At 42.1% G+C, this 14,261-nt stretch overlaps 1 protein-coding gene across 2 annotated transcripts in view; it reads right to left on the bottom strand.

Annotated features, from left to right (window-relative positions):
- The window catches only part of PTPRN2 (protein tyrosine phosphatase receptor type N2), a 1,115,035-nt gene that overhangs the window by 695,070 nt on the left and 405,704 nt on the right, over nucleotides 1-14,261 (bottom strand). For both annotated transcript variants that reach the window (XM_051857048.2, XM_051857049.2), the window contains one exon: nucleotides 8,842-8,944. In XM_051857048.2, coding sequence (XP_051713008.2) covers nucleotides 8,842-8,944 — 103 coding nt within the window. The remainder of the gene's footprint in view (nucleotides 1-8,841; nucleotides 8,945-14,261) is intronic.

Below are 14,261 nucleotides of genomic sequence, written 5' to 3'. Positions count from 1 at the left end.
TGCAAAGGAGCCTGGGGTCAGTCCCTCAACTGTGAGGTTCATTACTGAGCAGGATCCTGCTGTGCCTGACCCAGAATGGTGACTGTGGACAAGTGTCTCGGACAACCCCAGCTGCACAGACAGCCTTCCAGGGCATCTTTCCCCTGGTCCATCCTGAGCAGCATGACTGATCCAGGCTTGGAGCACCTTCTAGGGCGTGAAAGCGTGACAACCCACGCACCACGGACTCACGGCCAACTTGGGCTTAGAGGGCCATCTGGTGCCGAAACAATGGCACTGATGGCAGTCTCAAAGAAGACAAGCAGCCTGCTCAGAATTTCTGGAAGGAAAGAACACAGCCAGACTATGAAGACTGAATTCCCCAATGTGCAGATGTCCTCATGCGCCAATAGCATCAGGAACCTCAGGGAACCACGACTCCAGCTAACAGACAAGGGCACCAGAAACTGACCATAAAGTAATCTGGTTGTATGAACTCGGACAGAGAATTTAAAACTGCTGCTTTAAGGAAGCTAAATGAACTTCAGGAAGACACAGAGAGACAGGTGGATGGGTGACATCATAAAGTCCCCATTCAAAGGAACTGAGCCTAGAAAGTCTAATTTTCAAGAAAGGACCTCTAACGTTAGCTGTGTGATACCTGTATATAGTTCATAAAATCAGAGACTCACTGGAAATCTTCCTGCTTGGGTTTAATTATCTCAATAGATAAAGTCATCCTGTTTTATTTCTAGTGCCTTTTCAAGTTATATTGGCTCAGACTTAATAGGCATATAAATTATATAAATTATCAGGAACTTCACACATCTTTGCATCTCAGATCATGGCTGTGGTTTCCTTGACCATTTTTTAATGGATGAGATTTCATGTTCCGTGTTGTCAGAGAGTAATTTAACCGAAGTCAATTTACTTTTCTGGTATTTTGTCTATTTTTCTCACTAATTGCTAATCAATGCAGATAGAGCCACCTGATAAATGCGCCTTTAAATGGTCTTATTCATCTCTGCTGTGCCTCGTCCATGTTCAGGGACTTGTTTGTGACACTCTAATATGTTACAGTGATGAGAGCATTCATCCCTATGTTGTGCGATGTTGTAGCAATTAACTTGCAAATTGCCTTCTGCCCCGTCATGCGGCTTGAAGCAGGTCAAAACTTTACACTCCTAAATACACACTTCCTACTTCAGAAAGATGGAAAATGCTGTTGCATTTAGTGTTACACTCTTGGCTTTCTCCACTTCCATGCTGGGGCATTCAAGCTTCAAGAATATGAGCTACTTTAAGCTGTTACCCAATTTGTTGGAGAGGAAAAAAGATCCAAATTAGGAACAAAATCATTTGAGAGTACACCATGAACCTGGTTCTCATTACTTTCCTCAAGAATCATTTCAGCCCCATATTATTCTCCACATACAAGGTTCATAACCGCTGTGAAGGTCTCTACAGATTTGTTGCTGCTATACACACAGCCTATTTCCTGTTCCTGTCTCAGGAGCACTCAGCAAAATGAATGCTCCCACATTCTCGGTGAGCCTCATGCCTGCAGATCTCTTCTCCTAGCCAGGATCCACGATGCAGTACTGCTTTGCTGGTTTTCCAGGTTGTGCCTGTTTCCGGCGTCCTCACACGAGGCTTAGCCTGATCGAGGCACACAGTGTGGGAAGAGGAGACATGGCAGGCGAGACAACCTTGGGCTGCGAATGCTGATCACCCCAAGAATGGGACCGGGAACTCTAACCTCATCTTTGTCTCCTAATGGATAATCAGTGTGGGGTGAGTTACTCAATCTCGCTAAAGATAAAGTGTCTTGTGTGAAGAATTCCAACTACAGCTTCACTGGCTGATTGAGGATACTTGTAGAGCTATTAAGTACCGGATGCCCTGTAGATGCGTGTGGGATGAAGAAAGCCAAGTGAACTGTTGGTTGTGTAGTTACCCGTACAATAATTCAGAAGCTTGAGATCACTCCTTCCTTCCAAATACAGCGACTCAGTGTCTTCTTTGTAAAGGGCATAAATTAGGTACAAAGGGGGCTGGTGGTGTAGCTCGGCAGGTGCCTCTCATCCAGTTCCCTGCACCTGGGAAAGCAGCAAAAGATGCCCCAAGTACCTGGACCCCTATGACCCACATGGGAGAACTGGCCCATCCCCGGCCACTGAGGCTGTCTGGGGAGTGAATCAGCGGATGGAAGGATAGAAGCCCTCTCTCTCTCTCTCTCTCTCTCGCTCTCGCTCTCGCTCTCACTCTCGCTCTCGTTCTCGCTCTTGCTCTCACTCTGGCTATCCCTCTTTCCCTGTAACTCTGCCTTTGGGATAACTGGTTGGAAGCAACCTTTAGAAGGAGCTAGGGGAGGAAAGGGAAGAAGGCCAGTGTCTAACAGACTCCTTATTCACACAGAGAAACAGAACATGTGGACTCTTTCAGTTAATAATGGAATAAATGTGTTAGCTTAAAAAGAACTTGGAAGCCTAGAGGTGGTGGGCACAAATTTAAAGTAAGACAAATACCAAATAGGATAAAACCAACAAATCAGGGCTGGCGCTGTGGCATAGCAGGTAAAAGCAGCCGCCTGCAGTGCTGGCATCTCAGATGGGTGCCAGTTCGAGTCCCGGCTGCTCCACTTCCGATCCAGCTCTCTGCTAAGGCCTGGGAAAGCAATGGAAGATTATCCAAGTCCTTGGGCCCCTGGATGCCCATTGGAGACCTAGAAAAAGCTCCTGGCTCCTGGCTTCAGATCAGCCCAGCTCTGGCCATTGCAGCCATTTGAGGAGTAAACCAGCAGATGGAAGACCTCTCTCTCTCTCTCTCTGCCTCTCCTTCTCTCTGTGTGTAACTCTGCCTTTCAAATAAATAAATAAATCTTTAAATAATGTTTTTAAAAAATCAAGCAAATCACCAAAGTCAAAGACATGGCATGAAAACTACAGACCTATATCCTTAATGAACATAGATGCAAACATTTGCAACAAAATATTAGCAAATCAAATCCAAAACCACATTAAAAAGATTGTGCACCACGATCAAGTGGGATTTCTCAAGGGTGGTTTAACATTCACAAATCAATAAACATAAACCACATCACCAGAATAAAGAACAAAAACCATGTTGACATCTCAGTGGATGCAGAGAAAGCATTTGATAGGATTCATTATCCCTTCATGATAAAACTCTCTGCAAATTAGGTATACAAGGAACAGTACTCAAAATTGTTAAGGCTATGTATGACAAACCAACAGCCAGTAACACACTGAATGAGGAAAAGCTGAAATCACTTCCCCTCAGATACGGAAAAAGGACAAGGATGTCCACTTTTGCCAGTCTTATTCAATTCAGCACTGAAAGTTTTAGCCAGAGCAACTATGGAGGAGAAAGAAAGGGCATCAGAACTGGAAAAGAGGAAGTCAAATTATCCATGTTTGCAGGTGATATGATGAAAGTCCTCCAAAAAGCTGTTTGATTTGATAAACCAATTCAGTCAAGTTCCAGGTTACAAAATAAACATACAAAAAAGTATCTTTGTATATGCAAATGATGAATTCAATGAAAAAGAAATCTCATTCACAATAGCCACCAAAAAAAAAAAAAATCAAATATTTAGGAATAAACTTAACCAAAGAAGTGAAAGATCTCTACAATGAGAATTATCAATCGCTGATGAAAGGAATCACCAAGGACACAGCAAAATGGAAAGATATTCCTTGCTCATGGATGGGAAGAATCAATATCATTAAAATGTCTACACTACCTAAAGCAATCTACGATTCAATGGAATCCCCATCAAAACACCAATGATATCCCTTACAGAATTAGGAAAAAAATCCTATAATTCATGTGGAATCACAAAGACACCAAATGGCCAACGCAACCCTGTGCAAGAAGAATTAAGCTGGAGGCATCATAATATCTGGCTTGAAAGGCTACTACAAAGCTATAGTAAACAAAACAGCATAGTACTGGCATAAGAACTGACACATAGGTCAATGGAACAGAACAGAGAGCCCAGAAATCAATCCACATCCACACGGACAACTGACTTTTGACAAAAGTGCTCAGACCACACGGTGGAGTAAAGATAATCTCTTCAACACATGGTGCTGGCAAAATTGGATGTATATATGTAGAAGAAGGAAATTGGATCCATATCTCTCACCATATACAAAAATCAACTTAAACTAGAGCAAAGACCTAAATTTAAGACCTGAGACTGTGAAGTTACTAGAAGAAAATGTAGGGGAAACACTCCCCAAGACACTGGTGTAGGGGACGACTTCTTGGACAAGACCCCCCCAAAAGCACAGATAGCGAAAGCAAAAACTAAACAAATGAAACAATATCAAACTCAGAAGCGTTTGCACAGCAAAGAAAATGACCAATAGAGTGAAGAGACATCCAACAGAATGGGAAAAATACTTGCGAGCTACCTATGTGACACAGGATTAATATTCAGAATATATCAGCAACTTTAAAAACTCAACAACAACAAAAACAACAAAACAACCAACATGGTTAAGAAATGGACAAAGGACCTCAACAGACAGTTCTAAAAAGAAGAAATAAAATGGCCAACAAATATACGAAAAAATGCTCAACATCACTAGCCATCAAATCAAATGCAAATCAAAACCATAATGAGATATCACCTCACCCTATCAAAATGGCTAAAACCCAAAACACAGAAAGTAACAAATGTTATTGAGGATGTGAACAAAGGGGAACACATACAATGTTGGTGGCAACATGAATTAGCAGCCACTGTGGAAAACACAGAGGAGTGGTTTTTTTTTTTTTTTTTTTTTTTGCAGGCAGAGTAGACAGTGAGAGAGAGAGAAAGGTCTTCCTTTTGCCATTGGTTCACCCTCCAATGGCCGCCATGGCCGGTGCACTGCGGCCAGCACACCGCGCTGATCCGAAGGCAGGAGCCAGGTGCTTATCCTGGTCTCCCATGGGGTGCAGGGCCCAAGCACTTGGGCCATCCTCCACTGCACTCCCAGGACACAGCAGAGAGCTGGCCTGGAAGAGGGGCAACCGGGACAGAATCCGGCGCCCCGACCAGGACTAGAACCCAGTGTGCCAGCACCGCAAGGTGGAGAATTAGCCTATTGAGCTACAGCGCCAGCCTGAGGAGATTTCTTAAAAAAAAAAAAAAAAAAAAAACTAGAAATAGACTTGCCATATGATCCAGCAATCTCATTACTGGGTATATCCCCAAAAGACATGAACACAATGTATCAGAGACACTGCACCACCATGGTTATAGCAGCACTGTTCACAACAGCCACAATATGGAGTCAATCAAGGTGTCCATCATTGGATGAATGGATAAAGAAAATGTGGTGTGTGTGTATATATATATATATATATATACATATATATATACACACATATATATATACATATATACATACATACATACAAGGGAATATTACTTAGCTATAATAAATAATGAAATTCTATCATGTGCAGCAAAATGGATGCAACTGGAGGACATTATGTTGAATGAAATAAGTCAGACCCAGAAAGACAAACACCACATGTTCCACCTTATATGTGGGAGCTAAAATTTAAAAAGAAAAGAAGGAAGGAACGCATGTGTGCATCAGTATTGCTGCAAACAGTTTTGTGAAACTTTGTTTTATGCCTTTGTCAAACCAATGGTTAAGAATGTTATACTTCTACAGTTTTAATGATCTGTGATTACATTGAAATGTACTATATATGGGTGAAATGGCCCTTTTTCAATTCAATTATTGCTTATAGCCATTGGGTATATTCCCACTAAACTAGGGTCTTTTTGCTTTTTATTCGTTAAACTTCTTATTCAGTAAAGTATTAAGCCTTTTTACTGTAATGCAAATTTAAAGTATGCTATCCCAAAAATTTCTAAAACAACAGAAAGGGAGAAGAAAAGCAGGTGGGAGGGAGAAAGGGGGAGGGAGGGAGGGTGGGAGGGAGAAAGAGGGAGGGAGGGAGGGTAGGAGGGAATAGCATTATGCGCTTAGAATTGTATCTAAAAACCATACTGAATCTTAAAAATGAATTAAAAATATTTAAAAACAAATAAGTTTTTTAAAGTTTTGGAATCCACAACATAAGAGAACTTCAAAAAGTTCATGTTTATATCCCATAAATAATGAGTACAAATATCTTCCCGAACCACCTACTGAATATTAGAAAAAGTAAAAGTAGGACACACCAAAGTGCAAGTTGCACAAGTCATATTCTGACTAAAATGCAGTAGAATTAAACACTCATTTAAAGTTTAAAGAGGACATGGAAACATCAAAAACCCTACCCAACACTTATTGTTTAAAAGGACATAAAGTGATAATCATAGATAATTTAGAACAAAAGCAAATGAGAATACATTATAGAGTTATGCCACATTACGCTCCAAGGCAAGTGAATAGAATTTATATGATTCCATTATTCCTTAAAAACAAGTAAATAAAAATAAGGACAAAATGCTCAACTCTTCCAACATAAAACAGGAATTTGTGTCTGAGGTAAGAGATAGCACCCATGACTATCATCTGATCATTATACATTACTGTGTATGTGTGTGTGTGTGTGTGTGTGTGTGTGTACTTAACTTCCACAGGGCCCTCCCCATAAATATAAAGAATTTTTAAAAAGTAAAAATTTAAGTTCAATTAAAGAAGTATTTTTTTAAAAAAAAGTAAATCTAAGAGTAGCTGAAAGAAGAAAATCCAAGAGATATTCCTTTTTTAAAAATCATGTTAAAAAGATGAAAAGAAAAACTGAGTTTAAAGTAGCAAAGAGATTATAACTACACATACGCAGAATAATTCTTACACTGCAGTAGGATAGTATATACGCTGCAGAGTCAGCTTTTCATTACCACACAACTAAAGCTCCAAAGAGGAGCTTCTTCAGTAGGTAGAAAGTTTATTTTAGGGGCCCAGCCCTGAGGCGTAGTAGGTAAAGCCTCTGCCTGCAGTGCCTGCATCCCATATGGCTGCTGGTTCAAGTCCTGGCTGCTCCACTTCCGATCCAGCTCTCTGCTATGGCCTGGGCAAGCAGTAGAGGATGGCCCAAGTCCTTGGGCCCCTGTACCCACGTGGGAGACTCGGAAGAAGCTCCTGGCTCCTGGCTTCAGATCAGCCCAGGTCTGGCCATTGTGGCCATTTGGGGATTAAACCAGTAGATGGAAGACTTCTCTCTCTGTGTCTGTAACTCTGCCTCTCAAATAAATAAATCTTTAAAAAAAAAAGTTTATTTGAGCTTACGGTTTGTAGGTTCATCAGTGGCTGCATTTGTCTACTGTCTGCTGAAGGCATAATGCATGCAGAGGGAGAATCATGTGACAAGTAGAAACAGAGGGCACAGCTCTGCTTCTACTACCACCGCCGCACAAGAACCACCTTAGAGGGCACGCCCCCAGGGACCTAAGACCTCCCAGACACCAGGCTGAGACCAAGTCTCCGTGGTCCATCACCCACTCCCACTAACCCAGAAACTGTTCACACAAACACAGTGGGGTCAGACTGTGCCCGACCTGGAGGAGCCAAGAGCAGCTCACAGCACAACCCACAGTAAGTTAACAAATAGGGAACTCTCAGGGGTCTAGGACTGTCCATGCAACCCTTCCCGGAAGGGCTTGTTTTTAGGGCTATGCTGAACTGGGTTTTACATGGACCATGATCATGTACAGGAAAATTATAAAGAAGAAAGTTCCAATTGTGTAACACTAACCCTCTTTACACTTTTAATGTCACTTATAATGAACCAAAAGAAACAAAGGTGTCATTTTGCAAAGTCAGACTGGTATTTTTAAAACATCCAAAGCCACATTCGGTGCTGTTGACAATGAACAACCTAGGCCACTCTCCAGTGTGCCAATTTGTTTGATTTCTCAGACACAGGTTCCCTCTGGAAATCCCTACTTGGGGACTGCTTGGCTCGCACCTGTTACTGCTTTCCTAGGTGACACAAGGAGTTCTCCTGAGTTCCTCTTCCCTGTTCTCCCACTGTCTGGCTCCTGAGTCAATTTCACAGGGAACCCCAATTATCCAACTTAAAGTGCAGCGTGGGCACTTAGCCTAGTAGCTAAGACACTGGTTAAGATGCCCGTGCCTCCCATTGGACAACCTGGGTTCAATTCCTGGCTCCAGCTCCTGATTCTATCATCCTGTTAATGCGGGCTCTGGGAGGCAGCACTGATGGCTTCAGTAGCTAGGTTCCTGCCGCCCTTCTGGGAGATATGGATTGAGTGACTGCCTTCTGGCTCTAACCCTGGCCCTGCCCTTGACTGTCGTAGGCATCCGGGGAGTAAACCAGCAGATGGAAGCTCACTGCACACCACCCCCAACTCTGACTCCTACTGTGATTCATCTTTGAACTACTTTTTCAACTTCCCAATTGTCTCAACATCCTCACCTATGAGAATGGGCATTACATAGTATCCACTCCCAAGTCCGCAGTGGGGATAAAATGAGATGATATGAAACAACATATATATAGCTCAGAATAGATTATTATGCTTTGGGAGAGAGAAGAAAAAGATTTTCCTTTGTACTATGGTGAACATAAATTCAGGGATTTTTCCCAAGGTCTCATGGAAAAATGGGGAAGGACCCTTGGACGTGTCTCCCAATGACAAGGGCACCTCTTTAGAGAGTCATTCCAATGTACCTTTCTCTCATGGGCTAGGAAACAGCAGAGAGAAAGCACCAAATTCTTCCTAGACAGCTCAACTTTCTTAAAGTTCTACATCAGAAAGATGGTGGGTAATACGACACATTAAAAAAAAATAGCACAGTAGACTTAATGGGTACAGCGCTGGCTGAGAAACAAGACGAGATAAACTGAGTCTACACATACCTGGCTGGGTTGGAAACTTCGGGATGCCATGGGTAGGTTTTGGGTAGGTGTGCAAGTTCCTGGGCCATCACACGCTGCGTGTAGTCATCCTGCCACGTGAAACCTGTGACAGAAAGTAGCAAGAGCTGCGTTATCACTTGGAAGTTTAGCCAGAGCTGTTTCTTCTCTAACCGCCTCCTTTCGAGTGCTGCCACTCCAGCTGATGATGTCATCAACAAACCAAGGGCCTCCACCTCTGCACCACATGTGTGATCTCCTCCTTTTAGGAAGCCCAGCTTTCTGAAACTTCTAGACCACAAAAATAATGGGAGCTCTGCTATCTCTTCTTCAAAGGCTTCATGGATGTTGCCTCTGTGTGGCCGGAGAGTAAGTGGCATTCACCCATACATGACTTTAGTTAGAAAGCAGATTTTTGTCCAGTGTAAAAGATGGAAATTTTTCTAGATGCAAGGTTTTGGTCAGAGCAAAATCAGAGTGTGGAGGTCTACCCACCACTCACTCACTCGTCTGCCTGCTCACCCCCATATCATGGGTAATTTGCTCTTCCTAACCCCATCTTGCTTAAGAGGCAAGCATTCGGAATGGAATAGGGGGTATTGTAACTGTGAAAGCAATTATCATGGGGCTTAATGTACTGTATCTGGGAGCCAATTACATTATATTTACACTCAAATGTTATGACAAAGAGCCTTATAACAAGGGTGAAGTAGTTATGAAGGCAAAATCCATGTGATTATGCATTAATTACATGCACTGTGGATCACATGATAATTACGCTCAGAATTACCAAATAACTCCCAAGAATAATTATTATGCAATTTGTACATTTTAGATCTTATGGTAACACTTCAGCACTTAGAACTACCCCATGCAATTATCCACAATTATCTAATCACTAAATATCATGTAATTACAGAGATATATTTTTATGCCCTGTACAAAAACACATTACCAAAATCTTCAAATCAGGATAGCTGTGTGTGTGTGTGTGTTGTGTGTGTGTGAGTGTGGTGTGCAGGTACAGAACCACATATTCTGGGTGGAATTAGGAGACTCAGTAGATGGAATCTGTTTTCATGAACACATTTAAATATTTTTTCAAATGCCAATCCCAAAATTTTTAAGTTTAAAAATGCTAAGATTCAGTTGGCATATTTTCAAGTCATAGAAGGCTCATTGGCGCTACCCAAAGCGGAAGTGGATGGGAAAAGTCACCAAATACAGTGGCCTTCAGCTTGTTCTAAACAATTCGCTACAGGGAAAACAGGCCCCACAGTCACTCTTACCCTTACCGAGGACTAAATGTACTGAAAATAAGCAAATCTATTCCATTTGCCAAACGTACCTTCTATGAAATGTGTGTTTATGTCACTATAATTGGCCCATTCCCAGGAGTTTGCTCAATGGAAAGCTCATTTTAATGTGAGTACACTATCTAGCACTATAGACTTAGAAAAGAAATATATTTTAACCATGCAATTCCCAAAAGGATAGCCTTAGGTTCCTCTGATTATGAAACAAAAAAAAAAAAAATCAAAGACCTAAAAGTAACTTCCCATTGAAAAAAATTTAATTTGTAAAATCTAAGTGTCACTGCAATTCAGGAATGTTCTTTGTCTAAAGTGCATGGAGGTCTGAGCTGTGTTGATTCTGGGATCTGTGGTAAGGGCTCAGTCCCAAGGGACAACAGCTGGCCAGCTAAGGGGCATCTGGACTGGGCAGTCTAAGGAAGACCCTGTGCCCCCAGCCCCAACCTCTGAGCTTTCCTGGGATCTCGGCAGGCACCGTGCACTTGAGTTAAAACGGGGTGGGTGGACAATTGAGACATTCTCAGACAAACTTAGAGAGTTTTTCATCAGAAGACCTACTGTGAAAGAATCACCAGAGGAACTCCTCTCAACAGAAAGGAAACAACAAACGAAGGAAACTTGGGACATCAGAACGGAAGGACCACGGCAAGCAGCAACATGGGCACACACAACAAGCATTTCTTCCCTTGAGTTTTAGGTCTGACTTAATGGCTGATGTCCTTTTAAACCATGTGGAGAAATATCTAAACAACTAAAAGTGAGAGGAACAGGCAAAGTGACATAAAGGGGGTAAAGCTTCTATACTTTATCCAAACTGGTAAAATTCTGACACTAGTCAGATATGAGGAGGAATGCATATATAATGTGATATCTGGAAGAATGACTAACACAGGCTATCAAAGACAAACACTCAAAAAGCATTACAGATAAGTTAAAATGGATGTTTAAAAATATTAAAATATCCCAAAGGAAGGGAGGAAAAAAATAGAACAAGCAGAAAACAGAAGTTAAAGATATTTAAGTCTTAACATATCAATAATCATATTAAATATAAATGGGCTAAATAAAGCAATGAAAACACAGATGATGGCTGAGTATTTTTAAAAATATTTAAGTTCACTTAAGTATAATGATATAGGAAGAATAAAATTAAAATTGTGGAATAAAGGAGGCCGACATTGTTGCATAGCAGGTAAAGCCACCACCTGTAGTGCCAGCACCCCACATGGATACCAGTTTGAATCCTGTCAGCTCCACTTCTGATCCAACTCTCTGCTATGGCCTGGGAAAGCAGTAGAAGATGGTCCAAGTGCTTGGGCCCCTGCACCCACGTGGGAGAACAACTAAACAGAAAATCAGTAAAAATAGAGGAGAATTCAAAAATACCATCAATCAAGAGAATCTAATAAACAATTTGTGGAACAAAACAAAATACGCATTTGATGGCCTGTGGGATATATAACATGATAGGACAAATCCTGGGCCATACAACAGCTCTCAGAAAATTAAAAGAACTGGAATGACTCAGGGTATGTTCTTTAACCTAGAAATCAGTGATGGAGAAACTCCAAACAACACATTTCTAAATAATCTGCAAGTCCAAAAAATTCCAGGCAAGGGGTGGGGTATGAGGAAAGAATACCTTAAGCTAAATGAAAATACAGCAACATATCAAAATTTGTGGTGCAGTTAAAGCAACACTAGGAGTGTCATGCGCCTTATTAATAGGTTAAAGAAAAAAGACCACATGATCATAACAGTCAACTAGAAAGAACACTTGAAGATATTCAACACTCACTCATGATGACGCTGTCAGAAAAATGGAAATCCAGAGAAACTTCCACAATCCCATAAGGAGTGCCTACAAAAATCCTACAGCTAGCACCACACCCAACAGAGAGGAACCATCAGCTCTCACTATAGAGCAGGAACAAGCAGCTAGCACCACACCCAACAGAGAGGAACCATCAGCTCTCACCATAGATCTGGAGCAAGCAGCTAGCACCACACCCAACAGAGAGGAACCATCAGCTCTCACCATAGATCAGGAGCAAGCAGCTAGCACCACACCCAACAGAGAGGAACCATCAGCTCTCACTATAGAGCAGGAACAAGCAGCTAGCACCACACCCAACAGAGAGGAACCATCAGCTCTCACCATAGATCTGGAGCAAGCAGCTAGCACCACACCCAACAGAGAGGAACCATCAGCTCTCACCATAGATCAGGAGCAAGGCACTCACCACTCATTTGGCCTCAGTAGGGCAAGAGAAGAACATAAAAGACATTCAGATCAGGAAGAAAAAACAAAACAGTGCCTATTTCCCGATGGCATGGTATCTACTTGGAAAATCATGAAGAATTTACTGCAAGAAAAACAAACTCCTAGAACTGGTAAGCTATTTTTTATACATTAGCAATGAACACATAGACACTGAAATTAAAAATGAAATAGTATTTACAATCACTCAATAATTAAATATTTAGGTGTAAATCTAACAAAGCATGTACAGGATTTCTATGCCAAAAATTATGGAACCAAATATGAACTAAATGTTAGACTTACCAATGTAATAATGTCAATTATCCCTAAATTGGTATAAATATTTAATATCAATCCCAGCAAGATTCTTTGTAGACAAAGACAAGTTATTTATGTGGACTCATAAAGGAAGTATACCTAGTTTCAAATCTTATACAGATACCTAATCAAGACTATGTAGTACATAGAGAGAGAGAGACAAATACGTTGGTGAAACAGAACAGAAAACCGGCCGGCGCCGCGGCTCACTAGGCTAATCCTCCGCCTAGCGGCGCCGGCACACCGGGTTCTAGTCCCGGTCGGGGCGCCGGATTCTGTCCCGGTTGCCCCTCTTCCAGGCCAGCTCTCTGCTGTGGCCAGGGAGTGCAGTGGAGGATGGCCCAGGTGCTTGGGCCCTGCACCCCATGGGAGACCAGGAAAAGCACCTGGCTCCTGGCTCCTGCCATTGGATCAGCGCGGTGCGCCGGCCACAGCGCGCCGGCCGCGGCGGCCATTGGAGGGTGAACCAACGGCAAAGGAAGACCTTTCTCTCTGTCTCTCTCTCTCACTGTCCACTCTGCCTGTCAAAAAAATAAAAAAAAAAAAAAAAAAAAAAAAAAAAAACAGAACAGAAAACCCAGAAAAGGAGCCACACAAATACGTCCAAGTGATTTGTGACAAAAGGACAAAAGCAGCCTAATTGTGGAAATATTGCACTTCCAACAGTGCTGGCGCGAGCAGACAACTGGAGGTAAAAATACGAACTTCTGTGTATGTCTCATAATTTACACAAAGCATAACTCATGGACATAAATATAAAACATGAAATAAAAAACTTCTAGAGAAAAAATCTGGGGATAGCAAAGAATTCTTTGACTAGCCAGCAAATGATATCCATTAAAAGAAAGGTGAAAAAGTGGACCTCACCAAAATTAAAAACCTTCACTCTGCCAAACAGAGCCTTGCTAAATGGATAAAAGATAAGCACAGGGTGGGAGACAATATTTGCAAAGCATTTGTCAAAGGACCAGAACCTGCAATGCTTACAGAACTCTCAAAGCCAAACTTTTTTAAAAAATCCAGTTAGAAAGTAGGCAGAATGCATGCTCACGAAGAGGACTACAGATGACCAGCAGCCACTGGGAAGGGGGTAAAGGAAACCCCCAGGGAGCTGCCACTAGATGCTTATCACAATGGCTGAAACGGAAAACAAGGACGTCATCGAACTCGGGCAAGGTCATAGAGCAGCTGGACGCCCCTCACATTTTTCTGGTGGGAACGTAAAGTGGTGCAGCCATTCTGGAAGAGTTTGACAGTTTCTTAAGAACCTCAAGTAGGAGGCGAGAAGGCAGGACAAATGCAAACGTTGGCAGTGTGCAGGACCCAGTGTTACGAGAGGAAGGCAGGACTATAAAACACAAAAACCAGGGGTGCACACTTGGCATAGCAGTTAAGACACCCACGCATGTCTGTATCAGAGGAGCTGTGTGCCAGGCTCCTGTCCCTGACTCCACTCTGTTGGGTGCCTTGCCTACTACTACAGAATCAAGTAATTGGATTCCTACCATCCACGTGGGAGACCTGAGCGG

The sequence above is a fragment of the Oryctolagus cuniculus genome, chromosome 7 (genome assembly GCF_964237555.1).
Source record: "Oryctolagus cuniculus chromosome 7, mOryCun1.1, whole genome shotgun sequence".
Classification (NCBI taxonomy): Eukaryota; Metazoa; Chordata; class Mammalia; order Lagomorpha; family Leporidae; genus Oryctolagus; species Oryctolagus cuniculus.
This window is presented reverse-complemented; position numbering and strand designations above follow the sequence as displayed.